An 18,043-nucleotide genomic window follows, 5' to 3' on the forward strand; every position below is an offset into this window, starting at 1 on the left:
CTGCAAAGCCAATCGCTTTAGGTGCATCAACGCCCCGGGGATGGAATTGTCGATACCGATTTGCCTAAGGCCGAGGCTGGCAAGCCATATCGGCATTATAGTCTTGGCGCTATACATAGTAGGAACCGAACTGAAATGCATCCAGCTTTCTCCTTTCTCAAAACCCATCCATAGTACGGAGTAGGCTTATGCAAACTGACACATCGGTCAACGCCCGCACTGGATCTGCCCGTCCGCCTCCGTGGGCCCGCCGAACCTATAAAAGTGGAACTAACCGAATCGAGCCAGTCTATGAGACCCCGTTACCAGTTTGGTATATAGCCTTGTATGCATCCAAGTCGTTATGTTGACCTCAGCATGTATATAGATCCATTGACAGGCTAGTGACGCCGGGACTGGGTTATATTTCTGCCTGCCAGCCCTAGGAGATTCCAGGTGGATACCGGTGATCGTTTCCACGTAAACACAGTGCAGAGAGTAGAACTAGTATCAAACGGCAGTTGTAGGTGGCAATGGAGCTCCACAAAGACAACCGATCAGCCGTGTAAGGTCGCCTATTTGAGTTGATATGAATCCAGCGAGACCGTAGATAGGCCATGGGGTGTATAGAGAGGTAAAGACGAGTTTCTGCGAGCGCTGTTGAAGAAACCATCTCGTTTTGCGCTTGCATTTGGCCGATCTGCCTATTTTAAGGGCATGCTGCGTACGTGGAAATCGGACCTAACCATGTCGTTGGACCAAGCAATTGGAAATCCCGCGGGATGACCTGTGGCAAAGTCAAGAAGTTGGCTGATCATTCCAGTTGACCAGTTGACTGGCTTGCTGGCGAACCCTGTAAATATCACGTGACTAGATTGGTGCTGCGTCACGTGAGCACCGCCGACTCTGCACGGCGGACAGCATCGATATCCGCGTCTGCCACACGGACATCCCCCACCAACTCTGTGAGCTGCTACGTGCTATCTTCGACCTTCTAATATACTCGTGTGCATAAATCGCCACCATGAAGCTCGTCCGGTACGTGGCATGCGTCGTCATTCGAGCCCGCGTGCCGTCCCCACGACATGCGCGCTGGAATTCGCGACCATCCTTTTTCCGTCGGAGCTGCTAACTGACCAACCTTATAGTTTTTTGATGAAGTGCGCCAATGAGACGGTGACTATCGAGCTCAAGAATGGTATGTGCAGACCACCAACTCTGCGTGACCCCGACCTCGCGACATATCTGAACAGTTTCGGGCTTTCTGTCCACCGCCAATTGAAGAAGAAGCTTGATTTGCTGACATCAAGACTTCCCATAGGCACAATCCTTCACGGCACCATCACTTCAGTCTCCCCGCAGATGAACACCTCGCTTCGGACCGTCAAGATGACCCCCAAGGGCCGTGACCCCATCTCTCTCGACACTATCAACATTCGTGGCTCTACCATTCGTTACTACATTCTTCCCGACAGCTTGCCGCTGGACACACTCCTAGTCGACGACGCTCCCAAGCCCAAGAATAAGGCTCGCAAGGAGGCTGACCGTGGTGGGCGTGGCGGCCGTGGTGGCCCTCGAGGTGGTGGAGGCCGAGGCCGCGGCGGTGGCCGTGGCCGTGGGCGGGGACGTGGCTTCTAGATCTTTTTTTTTCTCTTCTTATTCTTTCTGAGAGTACAGACTGGCGTTTGTTTCTTCCTTCAAAGTATCTGGTTCCTTTTTCACTTTGCATGATCACGGGATGTCATTTGTTACCCTGGGGCTTCTTTCAATTGGGTGTGTGAAAGAAAAAGCAACACTTCTATTATTTAAAATATCCCAATTGTGTGTGTTGACCTCATCCTATTTCTTTGCTAGAGCTGTCTATAAAGTGACATCTGATTCGCTGGGCGTCGTACCCGGTATATAAGGTGCAGTGCAATGCACGGAGTCCAACACGCGCACTAAGGTCAGGACTGGCGAATGATCATATGGCACTTCGTGATTGTCAAATCCTGTGGGTCGAGAGAGCTTCAAAGGGGTAAGGGTCAAATTAAATTCCTTCCTTTGAACTCCGTAGACCAGAGTGGCTAGTGTCTTCCAAAAGTGTCTAATATTGGAAACAGGGGACAGTATGGACTATCGATGGGACAGCTAATTATGATATTTCGAGTATCTGGTACTCCCTATAATGTTCTGAGGTTTCTAAGATACATTATTTACTAAGAGTATCAATCCTTCACTGCTTCGATATTTGCTTCTTGTCTTGCCTGCAGCTTCTCTTACTGTGATAAGCTTAGGTTTGGTCTATCTAATCGAGGAGGCTTGCTAGGTTGAGACTTCTTATGACTTCAAGATGCAGGTAATTTTGATCAAAATTTCACCCCCTGGCAAGCTCAAAACGAAGACTGTCCGTGGTAGGCCTGTACGAACTAAGGTCGAGATGGAACCCCGGACCTAGTGCATCAGGATACCATGATAGCTGGACTTACCGTCCTTGCAAGCCATCGACTTACTCGGGCAAATGCAGGGGCCAGGAGCAGGTTGGCTTGGGTCAGGTCCGTTCGCTTGGACAATGCCATCTCCCAAGCCTCCCAAATCTCAACCGAACTCCGTATTCTTCGAGTCTCTCGCGTCTTGACACCCTTTTAAGCCCCCAATATTGTATACGTAGTTGCCTACTAATCGGCCCCATCTTCGCAGATCTTCGAAACTCGCCACGGCATCCCTTTCAGCCATTGGAATCCGGGATTTGCTACTCGCAATACTCGATCTATTAGTATCGAGCGGTCCGGGCCCAAAGCCCCCCTCTCTCCAGATATCAATATATACTGGCGGATCTTGCAATTTTTGCTTTCTTTTTGCATGCACAGGTGTCCACGGGTCTCGCAAATAGTGTCTTCCGACCGGAAAAGGCATATTTCTTGATCTACCGTTCCATAAACGATCTTCCATCTTTCGATCACATACAGGATTGCTGGAAGGCCGTTGATCTCCCTCTCCCTTTCCGTAGATCTCTACTCTGTATGTAAGGAACTATCCTAGCAATACCTGTCAGTTTTGGCCCCCGGCCACGTACTGCCGGATTAACAAGCCTGCATTAGTGTGGCGAATGGGGCCTGGCGGTTGCCCAGACCGATCCTTGGCGATGATCAACACATCACATGTTTTAAGCCATTCTCGCATAGCTTGTGGTGATATTTTCAGTCTATTGGCTATAGGAAATCCTACCACCTCTTAGGTTACCTCGATCTGCGCCGCACCATTTACCACCGGATGCTGCTCAGCAGTAGATTATTCCAATCCCGTGTCCTGTGCGGAGTAATCCTTAGAGGAGTATGGAGTACAGAGTATATTCAAATGTGTTCTCTTTATATACCATCAATATGATCGCAATGATATCAGACTTGATCTCGTTGCAACCAGATATTGGAGGCCAGAAAATCGTTCATGGTCTAGACAAGAACCTATTCTGGATCAAATGGGGCCGGGTTCCAGTTCGGGGACGCACTCTGGCGGTAGGGGCGGAATCTGATAGATTAGGCCAATGTTTGAAAAGAAACTATGTGGAACGGTGGACACAAGTTTAATCAAAATTAGATACTAAGTGCACACTCCCTACCCCAATCCCAGCTTCGTTAGTACATACATAGACATGTCTGGATCTTCAAGTTCCGAATTTCCGACATACCTGGAACTACAAGGCTACAGCTTTTCCTTTCCGGGGGTTCGTTGAGCTCGAATTGAGGAGAGATCTAGATCTCACCCGTTACTTCCGAGGTCCGGTCATCCAGAACATGATTTAATATGTTTATCCCAAGCCTTCCCTTATCCAAATCCAACATGTACGGAGTACTCACTGCATGGTCGTCGCAAGTGCCAAGACAATTTTCCGGGAAAATAAGTCAAAAGAGCAATGGTTGGTCGATCGGGTCAGAGATCCCAGGAGAAATGGACCCTGTCATGAGACAAGCGCTGTGGGCCTTCTTGTCTTAATCGAGCGAACTTGAACTGGCATCCCTTTTCCCCCCGGGGAATGTTCGGAGACAAGAGCAATGCCAAAGTTTCAGGATCAACAAAGATATCGTCCCTAATTAACTTCCGCTGAGAACATGTTTAACTTAAACCATTAAATCGGTTAAGCGTTTCAACACAAGATTTGGAGATTAAGAAATTAGTCTTTCATCTAGTAATTTTTCATGTAAACATACAGCAACTAGTATGTTCGGTCGAATCAGCATACGAGTAGCAAATCCCGAAAGTTACAATCTTCTTTGCCCGGAGTAAGTCGGCCACACTCCGCGCCAAAATAAAAATAAAAATAAAATGGATCAAAACAGTTCAGGGCTAGCTCGAACAGGAAGCACGGCAGCAGCCTTATTGATCCACGAGTCAGGCCGGTGGGGGAGGCTACGGCTTAGGGATAATTAATCGGTGATTTTCATTGGACCTTGCTCAACCCCGATTTGTCCTCATTAATTACCTACGGTCTATTCCCGCACGAACTTACAGCCGAAGGGTCTGTCTACGTAGTTTACCTTGCAGCTGACGCGTGTAACTCCACGCTCCACGTTCGTTCACCTCGTGTGTCAGACTCTTCTTCGTACGTACGTACCGAGTACCGAGTACCCATAACTGAAATCCTAATTTCCCCTGTTGCGAACTTGAACTTGAAGCAGTATGTTCTCTGCTCCACTTGGTAGTTTCCTAAAGTGTCAGGTTCATCAACATCTCCCCCTTTCTCTAATTTTTAAAACGTTGGTCGGTCAAATGACAGGATTCCGGCGGGCCCAGTGGTCCCCAGTGGCTCTCCCGTCTGACGATCGGAAGCTTTGAAGATTTCCCCGGGTCTACTCCGTACGCCTCCGTATTTTGTATGTACAGAGTAGTAATGACATATTAAGGGTCTTTCTTGGGCGCACCGGATACCTATTTGAGTATGGTCAAGATGTTGTGGACCGAAGCTCGGGACAGCCTGCCTTCCTCATATGCCCGAAGCGGTCAGCTAGGCGATGGCACTTGGCGCCACTGTTGATCACAAACCCCTACAACCAATGCTGAACGGGGAAATTCCGGATGTAAAATCACACCATTAGTACTACCAACTACCACTTGGGTCATATCCATGAACCATGGCGTCGGGTGTTCCTGGCGCCCGCCGCTGCCGACTAACGGGAGAGATCATCGATACAATCAATTAAAGTTCGAGCGGTCTTGGAGGAGGTGAAATCATTCGCTTATTCAAACTGAATTCACTGCTCCGAAATACGGAGTACGAGTGGGCGTTTGGAAAAGAATTTCCTTCCGGAGGTGTAGGTTTTGATAGGCATTGCACTCCTCGCTAAGGGAGTATTCGTATTCGTAGAACAGATGGCCCCTTGGGGGTTATTTTCAAACCTCATCACTCATCTCTTGTTTGTTGATTGCTGGCCTCATCCTTCGTTATTGGGGCTGTTACCAGTCAGCTGGGAATAGATACCCTCGTGTCGGGGCCGCCGCCGGGGCCGAGATGTTTCGGGGTTTCATTCACCGTCATCAAGAAGGGGCGAGTTTTTGAGGGCACGATCTGTTCTGAGCACAGAAAGCCTCGTGGGTCGTAATGTTGCCCCAGGTCGAACTGTATTACTATTTTGGCGCTAAACAATGCCGCATTCATGCTGTCTTGAAGTTGCCGATGGGGTTGCCGTGGAACAGCCGGGCGTTGGTCCTGCATTGGAGGAAAGGCGTGGCTTGTCTCACGGGCCAAAAATGATAGGCTGGGGGTCATCGCCATCACCCATCTTCTTCCGTAAGAAATGGATAAGATATTATGGAAACCCAAATGCCCCTAGCGTGAAAAAAAAAAAGCAAGACCGCTGTCGATGCTATTCCCTGTCGAGTATGCAGTTCAGATCAACCAACCATTCAGATCTTATGGTCTGCCCCAAATCTCGAATGCAAGAGCAACATCCTAATTTTCCGGCTCCTCCAAGTGCCGATGCAATGCGGAAAGATGACAATGTGCATGATGTCCTGCATCTTTCTCCAAAAACAAACCTTCCGCTAAGGTTTCTGGCTTCTCCAAATCCGCACGATAACTAACTTTTCCCAGCCAGCTTGCATACCGCTAGAACCAACCGTCTCAGCGTCCCAGCCGCCCCAGCCACGAATTTGCTCTTTAACCACCTCGGGTTGATTTTGCTTGCAAAGCAGCACATATGCGACTCCGCGGTCCGACAGAATGCCAGGGATTGAGTCCAGCAATCGATTTGTCGTTTCCATTCCATCTGCGCCGCCCGCATAGGTCAACGAGAGAAAATAAGAGTCTTGGTCAAATCTGGCAGAGGTTGACATCCCTTTCAATGCCGTGGGATCATTCTCTAACGCCGTTGGCAGGCGTGGCAGCTCATCGGTTGGAACGTAAGGTGGGTTGAAAAGAAGAACGTCAACGCTTCCAGGTCGAAGAGGTGAGCAAAGGTCTCCTGTTAATGATGATATGTGGACAGTCTTGAGCGCGGTGGTTTCTGAACTTGATTGTTCTGTGGAGATCGCTCTAGAGACGGTTTCTCGTGTTGCCATGCAGGCATTGCGGTTCACGTCTGTTCCCAGGGTGAGGATATCTTGACGCCCGAATATCTTCTGCGACTGCGCCGCAACAAACCCCAGTACGACACCAGAGCCTGTACCCGCCTCTACAACGAATGGCACAGCACTAGAGGTGCCTTTTTGGAATCGGTCTGATAGCCATTGTGACTCGGATGCTGATGCGAGTGTGTCCAGAAAGAGATATGAGTCTTCGGAGGGCTCGTAAATGGTGTCAAAGGAGACATGAGAAGTGTCTGGCGTGGGAAGCATTTTGTCAAGTACTTTTTGTACTTTGATTTCCTGGTGTGCAAAACCGACTGCCCCGCGATGTGGTCTTGTCTCTTCAAACACACCAGCCCCAATATGTGTAGTTGTAGATGAAGCTAGATATCTAGTAAATCAAGATACCTCAGATTGATTTAACCAGTTATTCAACGCGGCATAGAAAGCAGATAATGGAAAGTTGATCCAATGGTTCAAAATTGCAATACGATGCGATTGGCGCAGAAGCGGAAAAGCGCGCGGGCGGTGATGGCCTCGCCGCCTTTTTCGGCCCAAAATAAGAACCGCGGCCTCCAGAACAATTATGTCATGCGCCAATCGCCCTCTTCAGGACCAGTAACTCGACTTGAATCCTTGCTCTCGCCATGCGTCTCGCTCACCGTCTCCTCATGGCCACGCCGTCCTCGATTGGCTCCAAGTCCAGTCTCACCGAGGCTCTCGCACTCCTCCCACCGCTGCAGCTGTACCGCCGGCTCCTCCGCGTCCATCGCAAACTGGACCCCGAAATGCGCGTCCTGGGTGATTCCTATTTGAAGAAGGAGTTTCGAGCACATAGAACTGCGGAGAACCCGCTACACATTGTATGTCTCAATCCTGGGTTGGGGAAATAACGTTGCGCATCGATTGGTGCGAAGGAATTGGGTTGGAGAGCATGGCACAGCTGACAATGGCAATGGCAGATCGGGTTCTTGACCGAGTGGCAACTCTATGCTCAGAAGCTTGAAGGCGATAATTGGACCGGGGAGAAGTTAGATAAGTCGAAGCTGGACAAGTTGAGCGGTATCTTCCCATAATGTCTCTCGCAAAAAACATTTGGACTCGGTTTGCTAATGGATATGAAAGATCAACAACTTGGACAGTTATTTGAACTGATGCAGGCTATTCGCAGCCCGGAGAATGATGGTGAAGGTGAGAAGCAATAAATTGCCTTGTCATTGGCAACTCCTCGGTGCTGGGAGATGCGGGCATCTCTCGATGTCTCTCCAGGCCTTGTACATATACCATACCTGCATGTTTGATTTGAGTGCGCGCCTCTTTTCACTCTTGTGTATTACTAGTAGTAGCGATGTATTCTATAGTATAAATCATGCTGTATCTACCTAGGTAGCTCGCACAGTAGTACTACTCGTCGTGGAAGATATAAATGCCAGTAGTACTTAACACCTTGGAACAAGACTCCAGGGCTGCTAGTACTAAACTACAACTTGAAATTGAACGAAAACCGCTCTCATACCTAGGTATACAAGCCCTAAATTTAATCTGTCTATAGCCATCCATGGATCTCCATTCCAATCTAGAAACCGAAGATGTCAAGCAAAGGGCGGAATGACACTTACATAACGCCCCGCAACCCCGAAATCGGAATTCCCAAGCCCAAACTACCTACATATCAAGCCGGATATCCCACAAAAAAACCCATACAAAGCTTCAAGTTCCAAAAAGACTCTCAAAACCCAACTTCCCCCAAATCAACAGTACTGTTATTTTCTCAAAATGCCTGCTCTACTGGAAGACCCCTCCACCCGCATCCCACCACCCGCAGCACACACAAGCGCCGCATCAACACTCACCCCGCGCCAAACAACTCTCCCCAAATCAGGAAATGCCGGCGTGACTTTGTATCCCATTACCAAGGGATCTGGCAGTCTTCCCGCGGACCTGAGCGCGTTTTTGCACGCTGAGTTCAGTGCCGAGATTGAGCGCGGTGCGACGTATCCAATGGAACAGGCCATGGCCCTGGATCAGTTCCGGGACTATTGGTTTGGGACCTTTGCAGTCGTGGCGGTGCTGGATGAGGAGGGGGCTGCTGTTGGGGATGGGTTGAGAGAGGGCAGGGAGTGGAAGGATGTTTGTTTGGGGACGTTTTATATTAAGCCGAATTATCCTGGTGAGTCACTGCGTACATTGATGATTCGAATGAATCTTGGAACTTGAAGCTATTCATAAGAACCTTGTGTCCCGTGGAAATTGACTGAGTGACTAACTACCTACGTTCCAATTGACTAGGCCGCTGCTCGCATATCTGCAATGCTGGATTCATCACTACCAACGCAGCTCGCGGCAAGGGTGTTGGACAAGTCATGGGCGAAACATATCTCGAATTCGCCCCTCAATTGGTAAGTTGGAACTTGAATGTTTCTGTGGCTTCGAGATTCATCGGGAGAGGAATCCTCTCTGACATTCAATTTGCTTCTAGGGATACACGTACTCCGTCTTTAACCTGGTTTTCGCTAACAACCCAGCCTCCATCCGCATCTGGGAGAAGCTTGGGTTCAGCGTGATTGGACGCGTGCCCAAGGCTGCACGCCTGGCTAACAGTGAAGAGCTGGTCGATGCATTGATCTTTGGAAGGGAACTTGGAAACTGACCCTCATCAGTACTAATTTAATGCTTGTTTCGAGGGAGGGTATGGGCGGGGGTTCAAAAAAGGATAGATAGGTCCAAGATATGTATAGAATGCGTGGTGACGATGGAATGTCTATTAAAAGCACATAGGAACAATATTTGAACAAAGCCATGCAAGTATAAAATAAGAATAAAAAATCTAGATTCCATTACCGAGGAGAGAAGGGGGGTAAACTACAAGAGGTGGATATTCACATGGATGGAAGGGAAGGGAAGGGAAGGGAAGGGAAGGGAAGGGAGAAGAGGGTAAGAGGGAAAAAGGAACCATAATTTAGACAAGCGACCAAGAAAGCAACAAGCGCGAATACAAGTACAAAAAGACCCGGGAAAGCCAAAAAAAATTCAAGACCCAACGCTCAGACCTTACCATGCAAAATAATGGGGATATCACGCAAAACCTAACCCTCAAGAAATCATGCTTCGCACCCTGGCCAGCCTAGAAATGACGTGAATGACCAAGCAAAGCTAAAGCCGCAGGTGGAATGCATAATGCTAAACAAAAGACACAAAAACAGGTTGATACAGGATATGGAGAGGTAAGAGAGGATATAGAGGATGAGGAAGAATGAGGAGTAAGGAGGATCGGTGATGATGTATACTGTCGAGTGGGAGGATGATCAGCCGAAACAATAATAGCAGCAACGAGGAAATTCAGCTCATCATGCTCGCCATGGCGGTCGTGCGTCAAGCCTCTTTTGCGCAGCGGTGCGTTCCTTGGGCGTCGGCAAGGGTAGCAAGCTCATGCGCTTGTTTCCGGAATGGCCTAACGCAGTACCAGGACGGGTCGACTTGGTCGGACTAGCCATTTGTTCTTGAGCCGATGATACGCTGCGACTGAAGGAGCTCACCCCGGCAAAACTCTGTCGACTGCGTGGCGTGTTCGACATGCCGGACGTGTTCGAGACACCGGAGGCTCGACGAAGTCGACTGTAGGGAGGCGGGTCGAGAAGGGAAGATTTAGCGGGAGTAGGAGAGGAAATATTCCGTGAAGGACTTCGGGATGAGGAAGCTAGGCGACTGGAAAGACGACTCATCGAGCGACCGCCAGGTCCAGCGCCAGGAGCTGGAGAAGCAGACATATCGCGTCGGTACGCCATCGTCGATGATGGCCGGGGCGTGCGCATTGGAGCAGACGAGTTTCGATTGCCGATGGAATTGGGTTTAAAGTTGTGACCAGTATCCACATCCCGCGTGTTAAAACTAGGATTCCACCGCGGCCTGTTGGGAATCGTGGACGGTGGTTGTGGAGTGCGAGACAATCTGCGACTTGCTGGTGTCGGGGTAGTTGCATAGCTGTGCTTGGATGGTGGCGGAGATCCCATGCCCGAAGGGACGGGAATAGCAGATTTACGTCCAGTGGTTTGCGGTTGTGGTAGACCTGAAAACCTTCGAACGTGGGACATGGTCGAGCGTGTCGTGGCGCTACCGACGGAGCTTTCGCGGCGACTTGATCCACCCAGCGGTGTTTTATATGAACTGCCCCCAAGAACGACAGACGACGCAGGTGAGCTTCCAGGGGTGTCAATGGCACTTCCCGCAGCTGGGCTATCCATGGTGACGATACTGGATATGGAATCACGTAGCTGCGGACCTCTGGCAATCTGAACGTCTTCCAGAGACGCATCCATCACCCTCACACTAGCCTTGAGAGCATCCGTTCGCGATTTCATATCAGATAGCAGCCGCAGGACCTCACCATTGAGTGTTAGACGGTCATTGATACCCTTTTGAATGATCGTAACCACGCGCTCAATCGCAGGTAGATAGTGCATCTTCTTTGTCTCGTAGGTATCCATTCGCTTGACAAACGTCGCAGGATCGTTGACAGGTGCGTTTGTTTCCAACCCTTCTTGGAGTTTAGAAAGACTGCGCTCCACGGACTCAAACATCTTCTGCGCCTGACCTCCTGCATTGCGGAATACCATGATCCACTTGTCCTCGCCAAGTTCTTTTTGCAACGCCTCGGAGTCAGTCTGTAGAACCTGGAAGCTTTTCTCTAGACGTTCTCGCCGGTCATCCAGCTCATCGCAGGCGCTTGGGAAAATCTTGTTGGCCCGAGATTGAAACATAGACAGTCGCATTGGCAAGAAATCCAGAGAGGCACGAAGGGGCTGCATGCGGGCAAACAGGGCCATGAGATTGGCAGTCGAGTCGTCCTGAGGGGTCTTGATGATAGGCGTATTAGAAGCGCTCGCCATAATAGCACCGAGACTCATTCGATTATGAGAGATCGATCGGCCTTTGGATGGGGATTCTTCGACTATTGTCTCAAGCTCGTTGATGTCAACACCACCGGTCGCTTCAGGACCGTTGCCCATTAGAGCCTCGTGTCTCTTCTCCTCCATCTCGAAAATCATCCCACTCAGATTGTCAATCTCCATACCCACATCGCCAAGTACGTTGGACCAAAGTTCTTCCCACTCCATGGCCAACTCTACTTGTTGTTTCACACCTCGAAGCTTGTTCTTGATTTGCGACCAGTTTTGCAAAATGCTCTCCATCTGACTGACGATAGTCTTCAAATTCTCGTTGTCGACAGTGGCGACGTCGTCTCGGAGCTGCACATTCTCAATCGCGCTCACATATACGTTGACCAAAGATTCAAATCGGGTGATCGCCTTGTCCACTCCCTCAAGGCCCTCTCGACCACCCGCTGCCGCCCACTCCACATCATCCTCGGAATCCAGCCCACTGAGCACGTCGAATGCTTTTCTGATCCAGAATTGGATTTGGTCAGCGTGGCCGTTCAGTGTGCGGACCGCCAGAAGCGCGGTTTGTATATTCTTTATACTTGTCTCGAGCGCCGCAGGTTGAGGGAGTGGTATGGAGGTAAGCTGGGAGAGTTGGTTGCTGAAGGAGGCACGGGAGAAGGAGTATATTGATTCGGGGCGCTGTGAGTTCATCGCATTGAAATATGACTGTGGATTGGAGGAAGAGGAGAGGCTATAGGTGTGGCCGCGAGGGGAGTCTTTTGGTGGCGGAGAAGGAGCGGACTGCTCCTCGTTGCGTTTAGTGTCATCAACATATTTCTCAAAGTCGGTACGTGTATCCCGTGGCCCATCATTTCCGGGAAGAGCTACTGGTTCCGGACCAGCACCCAGCTGAGGGGGAGGGGGAGGGGAGTGGGCTCTGCGACCGACATGGATGTCAGTGGTGGGCTGTTCGGTGGATCAGGAACAGTCGCCGGGGGCGGAGGTTGAGGGGAAGGAGTAGCGGCGGCGAGAGGAACAGGTGGTTCTGGGAGGTCGACGACGACGTCGGTGTATTCTGCGCCCTCCGCGCGCGCGTCGGAGACTTTCTGAAGGAGATCAAGACTAGGTAGCTCTAGTCTGTTCGACGCGGTGCGCTTTTGGGTCGGTGTTTCGTCCGGAGTTGTGGGCACCTGGCCAGCCCAGGCTTGACCTCTCCTTTCAACTTTGATAGACAGGTCTTGGTGCAAGTCATCCAGTTCCTTCAAATGCTCCTCCGGAATCCGACCAACCGCGCCGGGGTTGCGGCTGTTGTTATTGTTTTTGGAGCTGCCGTCCAGCAGCTTCACCCGAGCTGCGAGGGCGGGCGATAAGCGACGAAAGATGCTCGGCTTTGAATTCTTTTCGGCGCTGGTAGGCTCTGGCAAATATTCGTCGTCTTGATTGCTACTGCCAATACTCCAAAGAGACGATTTGGACTTTAGGCGGCGGAGAGGGGAGGGTCCGTGTTCATTGGGGGAGCCGGAGACCGCGGGGGGAGGAGATGCGGACAGAGCGGACGTGCTGGGGGACAGCGCGATGTCAGTCGCCGAGGAAGTTGGACCATCAAGTGTAGCATGCATGAGGACAGGCCCCGGGGGGGGCAGTTGGAAAATGGTTGAGAGGGTCGTAAAAGCGGTTCGGGTTCAGGCAGGGATGGGCAAGGAATGTTTCGTATTCTCGTTCGGTACGGAGTAAAGGTTGTAAAAAGGGTCGGTCGTAATCTCCTTCCACAGTAGGCGAGCTCGCTCTGGGTTCTTTTTGGGGGGAGAAGAGGGAATTTGAGAGAGAAAGAGAAAGGACAAAGGCTACATGACCAGCTGAATGAAAGATGTAGGATTTGGGCAGCAACCGGTAAGGAAGTTAAGACAAGAAACGAGGGATGAAGTGGCCAGAGTACGGTGACTCTGCAGGAAAGGATACCTTCGGCTCCACCAATTTACTATGGGGCAACCAGGTACCGCTTCCCCTCGGTATGGAATTGCTGCGATCGGCACGGCGATCTGAGTATTATAAAGTACTTGGAAGATATAGCAGTAGATGCAATGTATGGCTATTTAATTCAACCCAATTTGACATTTAAAAGAGTAGTCCTGGTAATATGGCATATAAGTAAACAGTAGATCGGGATGCAATAGCGGAAAGATGATAGTACCAGTTCTACAACTTGACTACTTACTAGTATACTATGTATACTACTCCTATTGAATAGTCTCAAATTTGAAAGGTCCTTCTCATATTCTCAGCAACAATGGGAATCGCTTTCAGCACGAGGCCACCTTAAGCCTTAAGCACTAATATGCATCGTACCATTGTTTTGTAACCTCATGAAAGCACAAGATGTCTCGTCTCGGAATAGGAGTCCTATGCCAGTGTCCAGGTGGGCGTTCTGAGACTGGATTTCATCTTTGTAGTTTATTTAACAACTCAGCTGTATTTTGATAGTATGATCCCTGCATGCACAATACCTAGGTATCTAAAGCATGACTAGTTCTGTAATATAATTTCCACCAGCAATGGATTGTATGGAGTAAATGAAGCCAGTTATACCCCGTACTACTACATAAGTACTCAGTACTGCAGTAATGATGGATCGTCCAGCACGTGGTACTAGTAATACTAATGTGCTGTACCATCCAAAAATACTCAACGGGTTCGGCCCAGATTCCAATTTCCGAGGCATTTCACTATTTCAGGGGCGCAGATCAGCACCGTTGTGCCCTAGCGCCAGGGCGGACTCGGGCCCAACGCTGTTCCGTGATGCTTCTAGCTTCTAATTTCTCCACAGGTTCGAGCACCGTCTCCATGCTATGGTGATTTGAGATCAATTAGGCGTAGTCTCGTCTATGCGGTACAAAGGTACAAACGGTATGGAGTGGTAGAAAACAATACATATGCAACGCAGTCCCGAACAAGACCGGTAATCGGCGAAGAGAAGTGAAAGTCAAAAAAATGAAAATGAACCCAACACCAGATCTGGAGATGGGAAGAACAGTCGGAGAGACGGTCCAGGGGTATCTAGCCAAATTGCCCAAGAGGAACAAAAAAGAAAAAGAAAAGACAAAGGGGGAGAAAAAAGGAAACCTGAATGAAATACGAAACAACCGAGATGCAGATATGATAGGAAGGGAGGGAGAGAAAGAGGGAGAAATTGAGCCGGTTCTTCTCAAATCAGACCAGCACTAGGGGGTCGCCCGGGATTGGCCGCTTGCCAATCTCGCACCAACTCCTCGCGAACGGTCTTGCACCAGGCCAACAGCGCCGCATCGAATTGTTCCCAGGCCACAACCGTGCTGCTCTGGACCACGCCCATTACATCCACCACCAAGCGTAGTTCCCACCGCAATTCTGCAGCTTTGACCCAGTATCGCAGATTCTCCGCTTGCCGGTAAGGCTTGGCGATATCCTGATGGAAAGCTTTAATTTCCCCAAAGGGCCGCTTGGATTTCTTGACGGCGATGTTGTGCAACTGAACCAGGATCCGACCGTCGCGGAACCGGTCCAGGAATGCAGTCGGCGCTGGCTCAATACCGTCCTCTTCTTCCATGACCGGAGTCCACTCAGGTAGAGTGTGACCACCAGGCATCAAGCTGCGGAGAAAAGATTCCTCGCGGGATCGCTCGCGTCCGGTCCAGTCGCCCTGGGCCCAATCCCAATTCTCCCGCTCCTGCGCTTCGAGATCCTCCAGGGCCTTCTCCCGGACCAACATGGTGCGGACGCCCGCGATCCAGCCTTTGATAGCGTCGCGTTCCTCATCGCGGAGTCCGCAGGCAAAGTGCCGCGCGGCCCAGCGTTTTAGTACATCGAGGACCTGGAAGAGTTCCTTGCGGATTTCCCGCTCCGTTTTTATTGACGCTAGGCGTTCGGGGTGTTCGTGGGTTGTGTAGTAAATCTTCGCCGCCCGGATTGCATTGGTCACGTCGTCCAGGATGCACATTCCTTGCGCTTCCTCCTTTGTTTGCGGGGTTGGGATCTGGCTCGAGGCTTCGTCGTCCAGGGATTCGGGGATATCGCTTGGCGAAAGACTGGATCGGAGTGAATCTCTGGATTGGGGCTCGGCGCCGTTCTCAATGGCTTCGATGTTGGAATCGGCTTTGTGCAGTGCTCTTTGCAAGTCCCGACGCAGGGAGTGTAAATCTGGCGGTGGTGCAATGTGGTGTGTTTTAATGCTGTAGGTACTGACTGTCGGTGGGAGCATGACCTCCCCGTCTTCGTCTTCCATGCTGGGGTCGAAATCTGGAGACTCGACCATTTCTGTCGGGCTGGCTGTCAAGTCGTCCATGTGTCGTTCATTGGGGGTGATCAGCACCCGAGGCACGTTCTCCGCATTCTTCTTCTTTGATTCTTTGCCTCGACCCGTCTTTCCATCTAAAAGACCGGTCCGAGCAAAGTAGTATTGTAGGTGGGCAATGCTGCCTAGACTCATGACACTGTCACGGTGTCGAGCGGATTCGGAGAACTCGGCTCCAAACGCGCGAATGTATCCATGACGGCGGGATGATGTTGAAACGGTCGAGCGAGCATCGGCCGAGGTTGCGGAAGAGGCGGAATGGGAGGAGACGGAGGAGAAGGTGCGGTCTGGCGAGGAGTATGAGGAGATGGCCGGTGTAGCTGGAACGGAGGGAGATGGCGAAGAAGCCCGGACTGGAGGCGAGACCGATTCAACGTCGACAGACTGCGGCTCTTCCATGATGTGGCGGGATGATCTGAAACTGTTGTTGCACCAGCAGGCCACACAAAGAGGTCAATGTTCTTGAAGTGACTTTTTCGAGGTACACACGGCGGGGCCGAGGATCGGGGAGAAGTTGGAGGGGGTTGCGGAATGCTTCAGAATGGAGATTCGAGGAATGACAAGTAAGGATCGCAAAGAGTAACGGCCTGGTCGCACGGCCAACGCCAATTCGGAGGTTTAATGAGAAGTGGAAGATCGCCGGTCGAGAAACTTCTTTAGGCCAAAAGGGGTGGTGGCACTAAAAAGGGGGGTGAAAGCGGGTCAACGCTACACAGTTTGATTAATTGTTAATCTGGATGTTAGGAATGAGTGTCAGATGTTTTTGAAGTACCTAGGTAATTATTGAGACTTTGTAGGTAATGATAATAATAATAATAGCTTGAATTGTTATCCACCTTTGTCATTCCCTTATGCTTAAAAGTACTGCCAGTATAAAAAAAGATAGCAGTCAAGCAGGAATGAGTGGATTGCGCGGGTTTAGCCGGTGCCCCGCGTCCACAACCGCGTCCCAAACCTTTTTGGTCCGCGCGTGTTGAGTGGAGATGCTTCCATTTCATTATCGCTTTCATCTTTGCATTTTACATTGCTGGGGCAGTCCTTAAAAGATGTCCTTTCTCTCCCATCCAACTTCCTTCAAATTTTCCATCCCCTTACTCGGGTGTTCCTTTGTCGCATCCCGGTACTTGGTCTGATAGGGATTGGGATCGGCCGATTGGATCAAGTTGCCGAGAGTATGGTTGACCTCACGATGCTTGGCCTCGTCAGCACGGACGTACAAGAGCAAGTCCTTCATGGTGCGCTTGCCCTCCGGCATCTTCCAGTATTGTACAGCAATCTCGGGTGCCTCGAGAGTCTCCCATTCGGGAAGCTTGCCGTCTTCAAGCTCCTGGATGGCCCGGGTATATGTGATAACCGCCTCTTCCTCAAGATATCCCACAAAACGGTGGCAAATCCGGGGTGAAATGAGATAGGACAGGAAGAACCCGTTGAAGAAGACGCCCTGCGCTCCGAGAACCATTACACGCATGAACCATCCCGGCTCGGCAAGCTTGAGGAAGGTCAATAGATGCATGCGCTCGTTAAATGCCTCTTCCAACAAGGTTTCGATCCAGCCGTTGTCGCGCTTCATTCGTCGGAGACTGTGTAAGTGTCGTAACATGCCGCCCACCATGCCGGGCACACCGGCAACACTCTCGAGAAACACGAATCGAGCCAGCCATTTCTTCTCTGTCATGACAAACTTGGCAGGCAGTGTCTCGCCTGGTTCGGGGTGTTTGTATCCCGTCACAAAGTCCATTCCCCAGCGGAATATACGGACGGTGCCCAAGGCTGCCCAGTCGGACCAATTCGTTGCGTTTCGGTGAGCAATCTGGATGCTGCGCATCTGCGATTCATTGTACCTAAAATTCGGATCAGTTTGGTCGGCATCAAGGGAGTAAGTAATACGAGACGGGGTGGCTTACACAGGATGTGCCCATGCTGACTCCACCTCTTTCACGCCGGGGGTTTGTGGTGGTGGGAAATATTCTTTGATCTGCTTGTGCTCGGTCGACGAGATGAGGCGTTTTGGGGTGTAGATGACTGGCGAGGGACGTTTGTTGACTCGATAGCAGTTAGGGAGGGAGGTGGCTGCGACGCCTGAGTAGGCTCGTGCAGCCAAGTAGAAGTACGACTGTGGTCGCGCTGCCACCCGGAGGGGCGTCGAGGAGATGGTTGGTAGTGAATTCATGAGTTGTCTTGAAGTCGTTGAGTATAGTATTCAACTTGAAGATGTGAAGGTGCTTGGATGTGGTAGGTAGGGATGTAGTATGTTTTGGTCTGTGTATGTACTAGACAATATTGAAGTAGTGATTCTAGGCAGCGTCAAAGAGTCGGG

At 50.5% G+C, this 18,043-nt stretch overlaps 7 protein-coding genes across 7 annotated transcripts; 3 read left to right on the forward strand and 4 right to left on the reverse strand.

The window, feature by feature from the left end:
- Nucleotides 1-1,003: 1,003 nt before the first annotated feature.
- N7533_005353 (mRNA splicing protein SMD1) lies at nucleotides 1,004-2,113 on the forward strand (the record flags this gene model as incomplete). The annotated part of the gene is made up of 3 exons (XM_057102003.1): nucleotides 1,004-1,017; nucleotides 1,128-1,528; nucleotides 2,082-2,113. The coding sequence occupies 3 exons, from the start codon at nucleotides 1,004-1,006 to the stop codon at nucleotides 2,111-2,113; spliced, it is 447 nt and encodes a 148-aa protein (XP_056961633.1).
- Nucleotides 2,114-5,997: 3,884 nt separating this feature from the next.
- Nucleotides 5,998-6,789, reverse strand: N7533_005354 (S-adenosylmethionine-dependent methyltransferase; the record flags this gene model as incomplete). The annotated part of the gene is made up of 1 exon (XM_057102004.1): nucleotides 5,998-6,789. The coding sequence occupies one exon, from the start codon at nucleotides 6,787-6,789 to the stop codon at nucleotides 5,998-6,000; it is 792 nt and encodes a 263-aa protein (XP_056961634.1).
- A 377-nt stretch (nucleotides 6,790-7,166) lies between these two features.
- Nucleotides 7,167-7,724, forward strand: N7533_005355 (succinate dehydrogenase assembly factor 3; the record flags this gene model as incomplete). Its single annotated transcript, XM_057102005.1, has 3 exons — nucleotides 7,167-7,382; nucleotides 7,482-7,581; nucleotides 7,645-7,724. The coding sequence occupies 3 exons, from the start codon at nucleotides 7,167-7,169 to the stop codon at nucleotides 7,722-7,724; spliced, it is 396 nt and encodes a 131-aa protein (XP_056961635.1).
- A 571-nt stretch (nucleotides 7,725-8,295) lies between these two features.
- N7533_005356 (GNAT family N-acetyltransferase) lies at nucleotides 8,296-9,169 on the forward strand (the record flags this gene model as incomplete). The annotated part of the gene is made up of 3 exons (XM_057102006.1): nucleotides 8,296-8,689; nucleotides 8,809-8,918; nucleotides 8,999-9,169. The coding sequence occupies 3 exons, from the start codon at nucleotides 8,296-8,298 to the stop codon at nucleotides 9,167-9,169; spliced, it is 675 nt and encodes a 224-aa protein (XP_056961636.1).
- A 697-nt stretch (nucleotides 9,170-9,866) lies between these two features.
- Nucleotides 9,867-13,018, reverse strand: N7533_005357 (KAR9 family protein; the record flags this gene model as incomplete). The annotated part of the gene is made up of 2 exons (XM_057102007.1): nucleotides 9,867-12,365; nucleotides 12,437-13,018. The coding sequence occupies 2 exons, from the start codon at nucleotides 13,016-13,018 to the stop codon at nucleotides 9,867-9,869; spliced, it is 3,081 nt and encodes a 1,026-aa protein (XP_056961637.1).
- A 1,583-nt stretch (nucleotides 13,019-14,601) lies between these two features.
- On the reverse strand, nucleotides 14,602-16,125 carry N7533_005358 (uncharacterized protein; the record flags this gene model as incomplete). Its single annotated transcript, XM_057102008.1, has 1 exon — nucleotides 14,602-16,125. One exon carries the CDS (start codon nucleotides 16,123-16,125, stop codon nucleotides 14,602-14,604), a length of 1,524 nt encoding a protein of 507 aa, XP_056961638.1.
- A 640-nt stretch (nucleotides 16,126-16,765) lies between these two features.
- Nucleotides 16,766-17,896, reverse strand: N7533_005359 (alternative oxidase; the record flags this gene model as incomplete). Its single annotated transcript, XM_057102009.1, has 2 exons — nucleotides 16,766-17,567; nucleotides 17,631-17,896. The coding sequence occupies 2 exons, from the start codon at nucleotides 17,894-17,896 to the stop codon at nucleotides 16,766-16,768; spliced, it is 1,068 nt and encodes a 355-aa protein (XP_056961639.1).
- Nucleotides 17,897-18,043: the final 147 nt, after the last annotated feature.

This window comes from Penicillium manginii (assembly GCF_028828005.1).
Source record: "Penicillium manginii strain IBT 31320 chromosome Unknown utg000004l:1.0-7231830.0:1.0-7236170.0, whole genome shotgun sequence".
In the NCBI taxonomy this organism is placed as follows: Eukaryota; Fungi; Ascomycota; class Eurotiomycetes; order Eurotiales; family Aspergillaceae; genus Penicillium; species Penicillium manginii.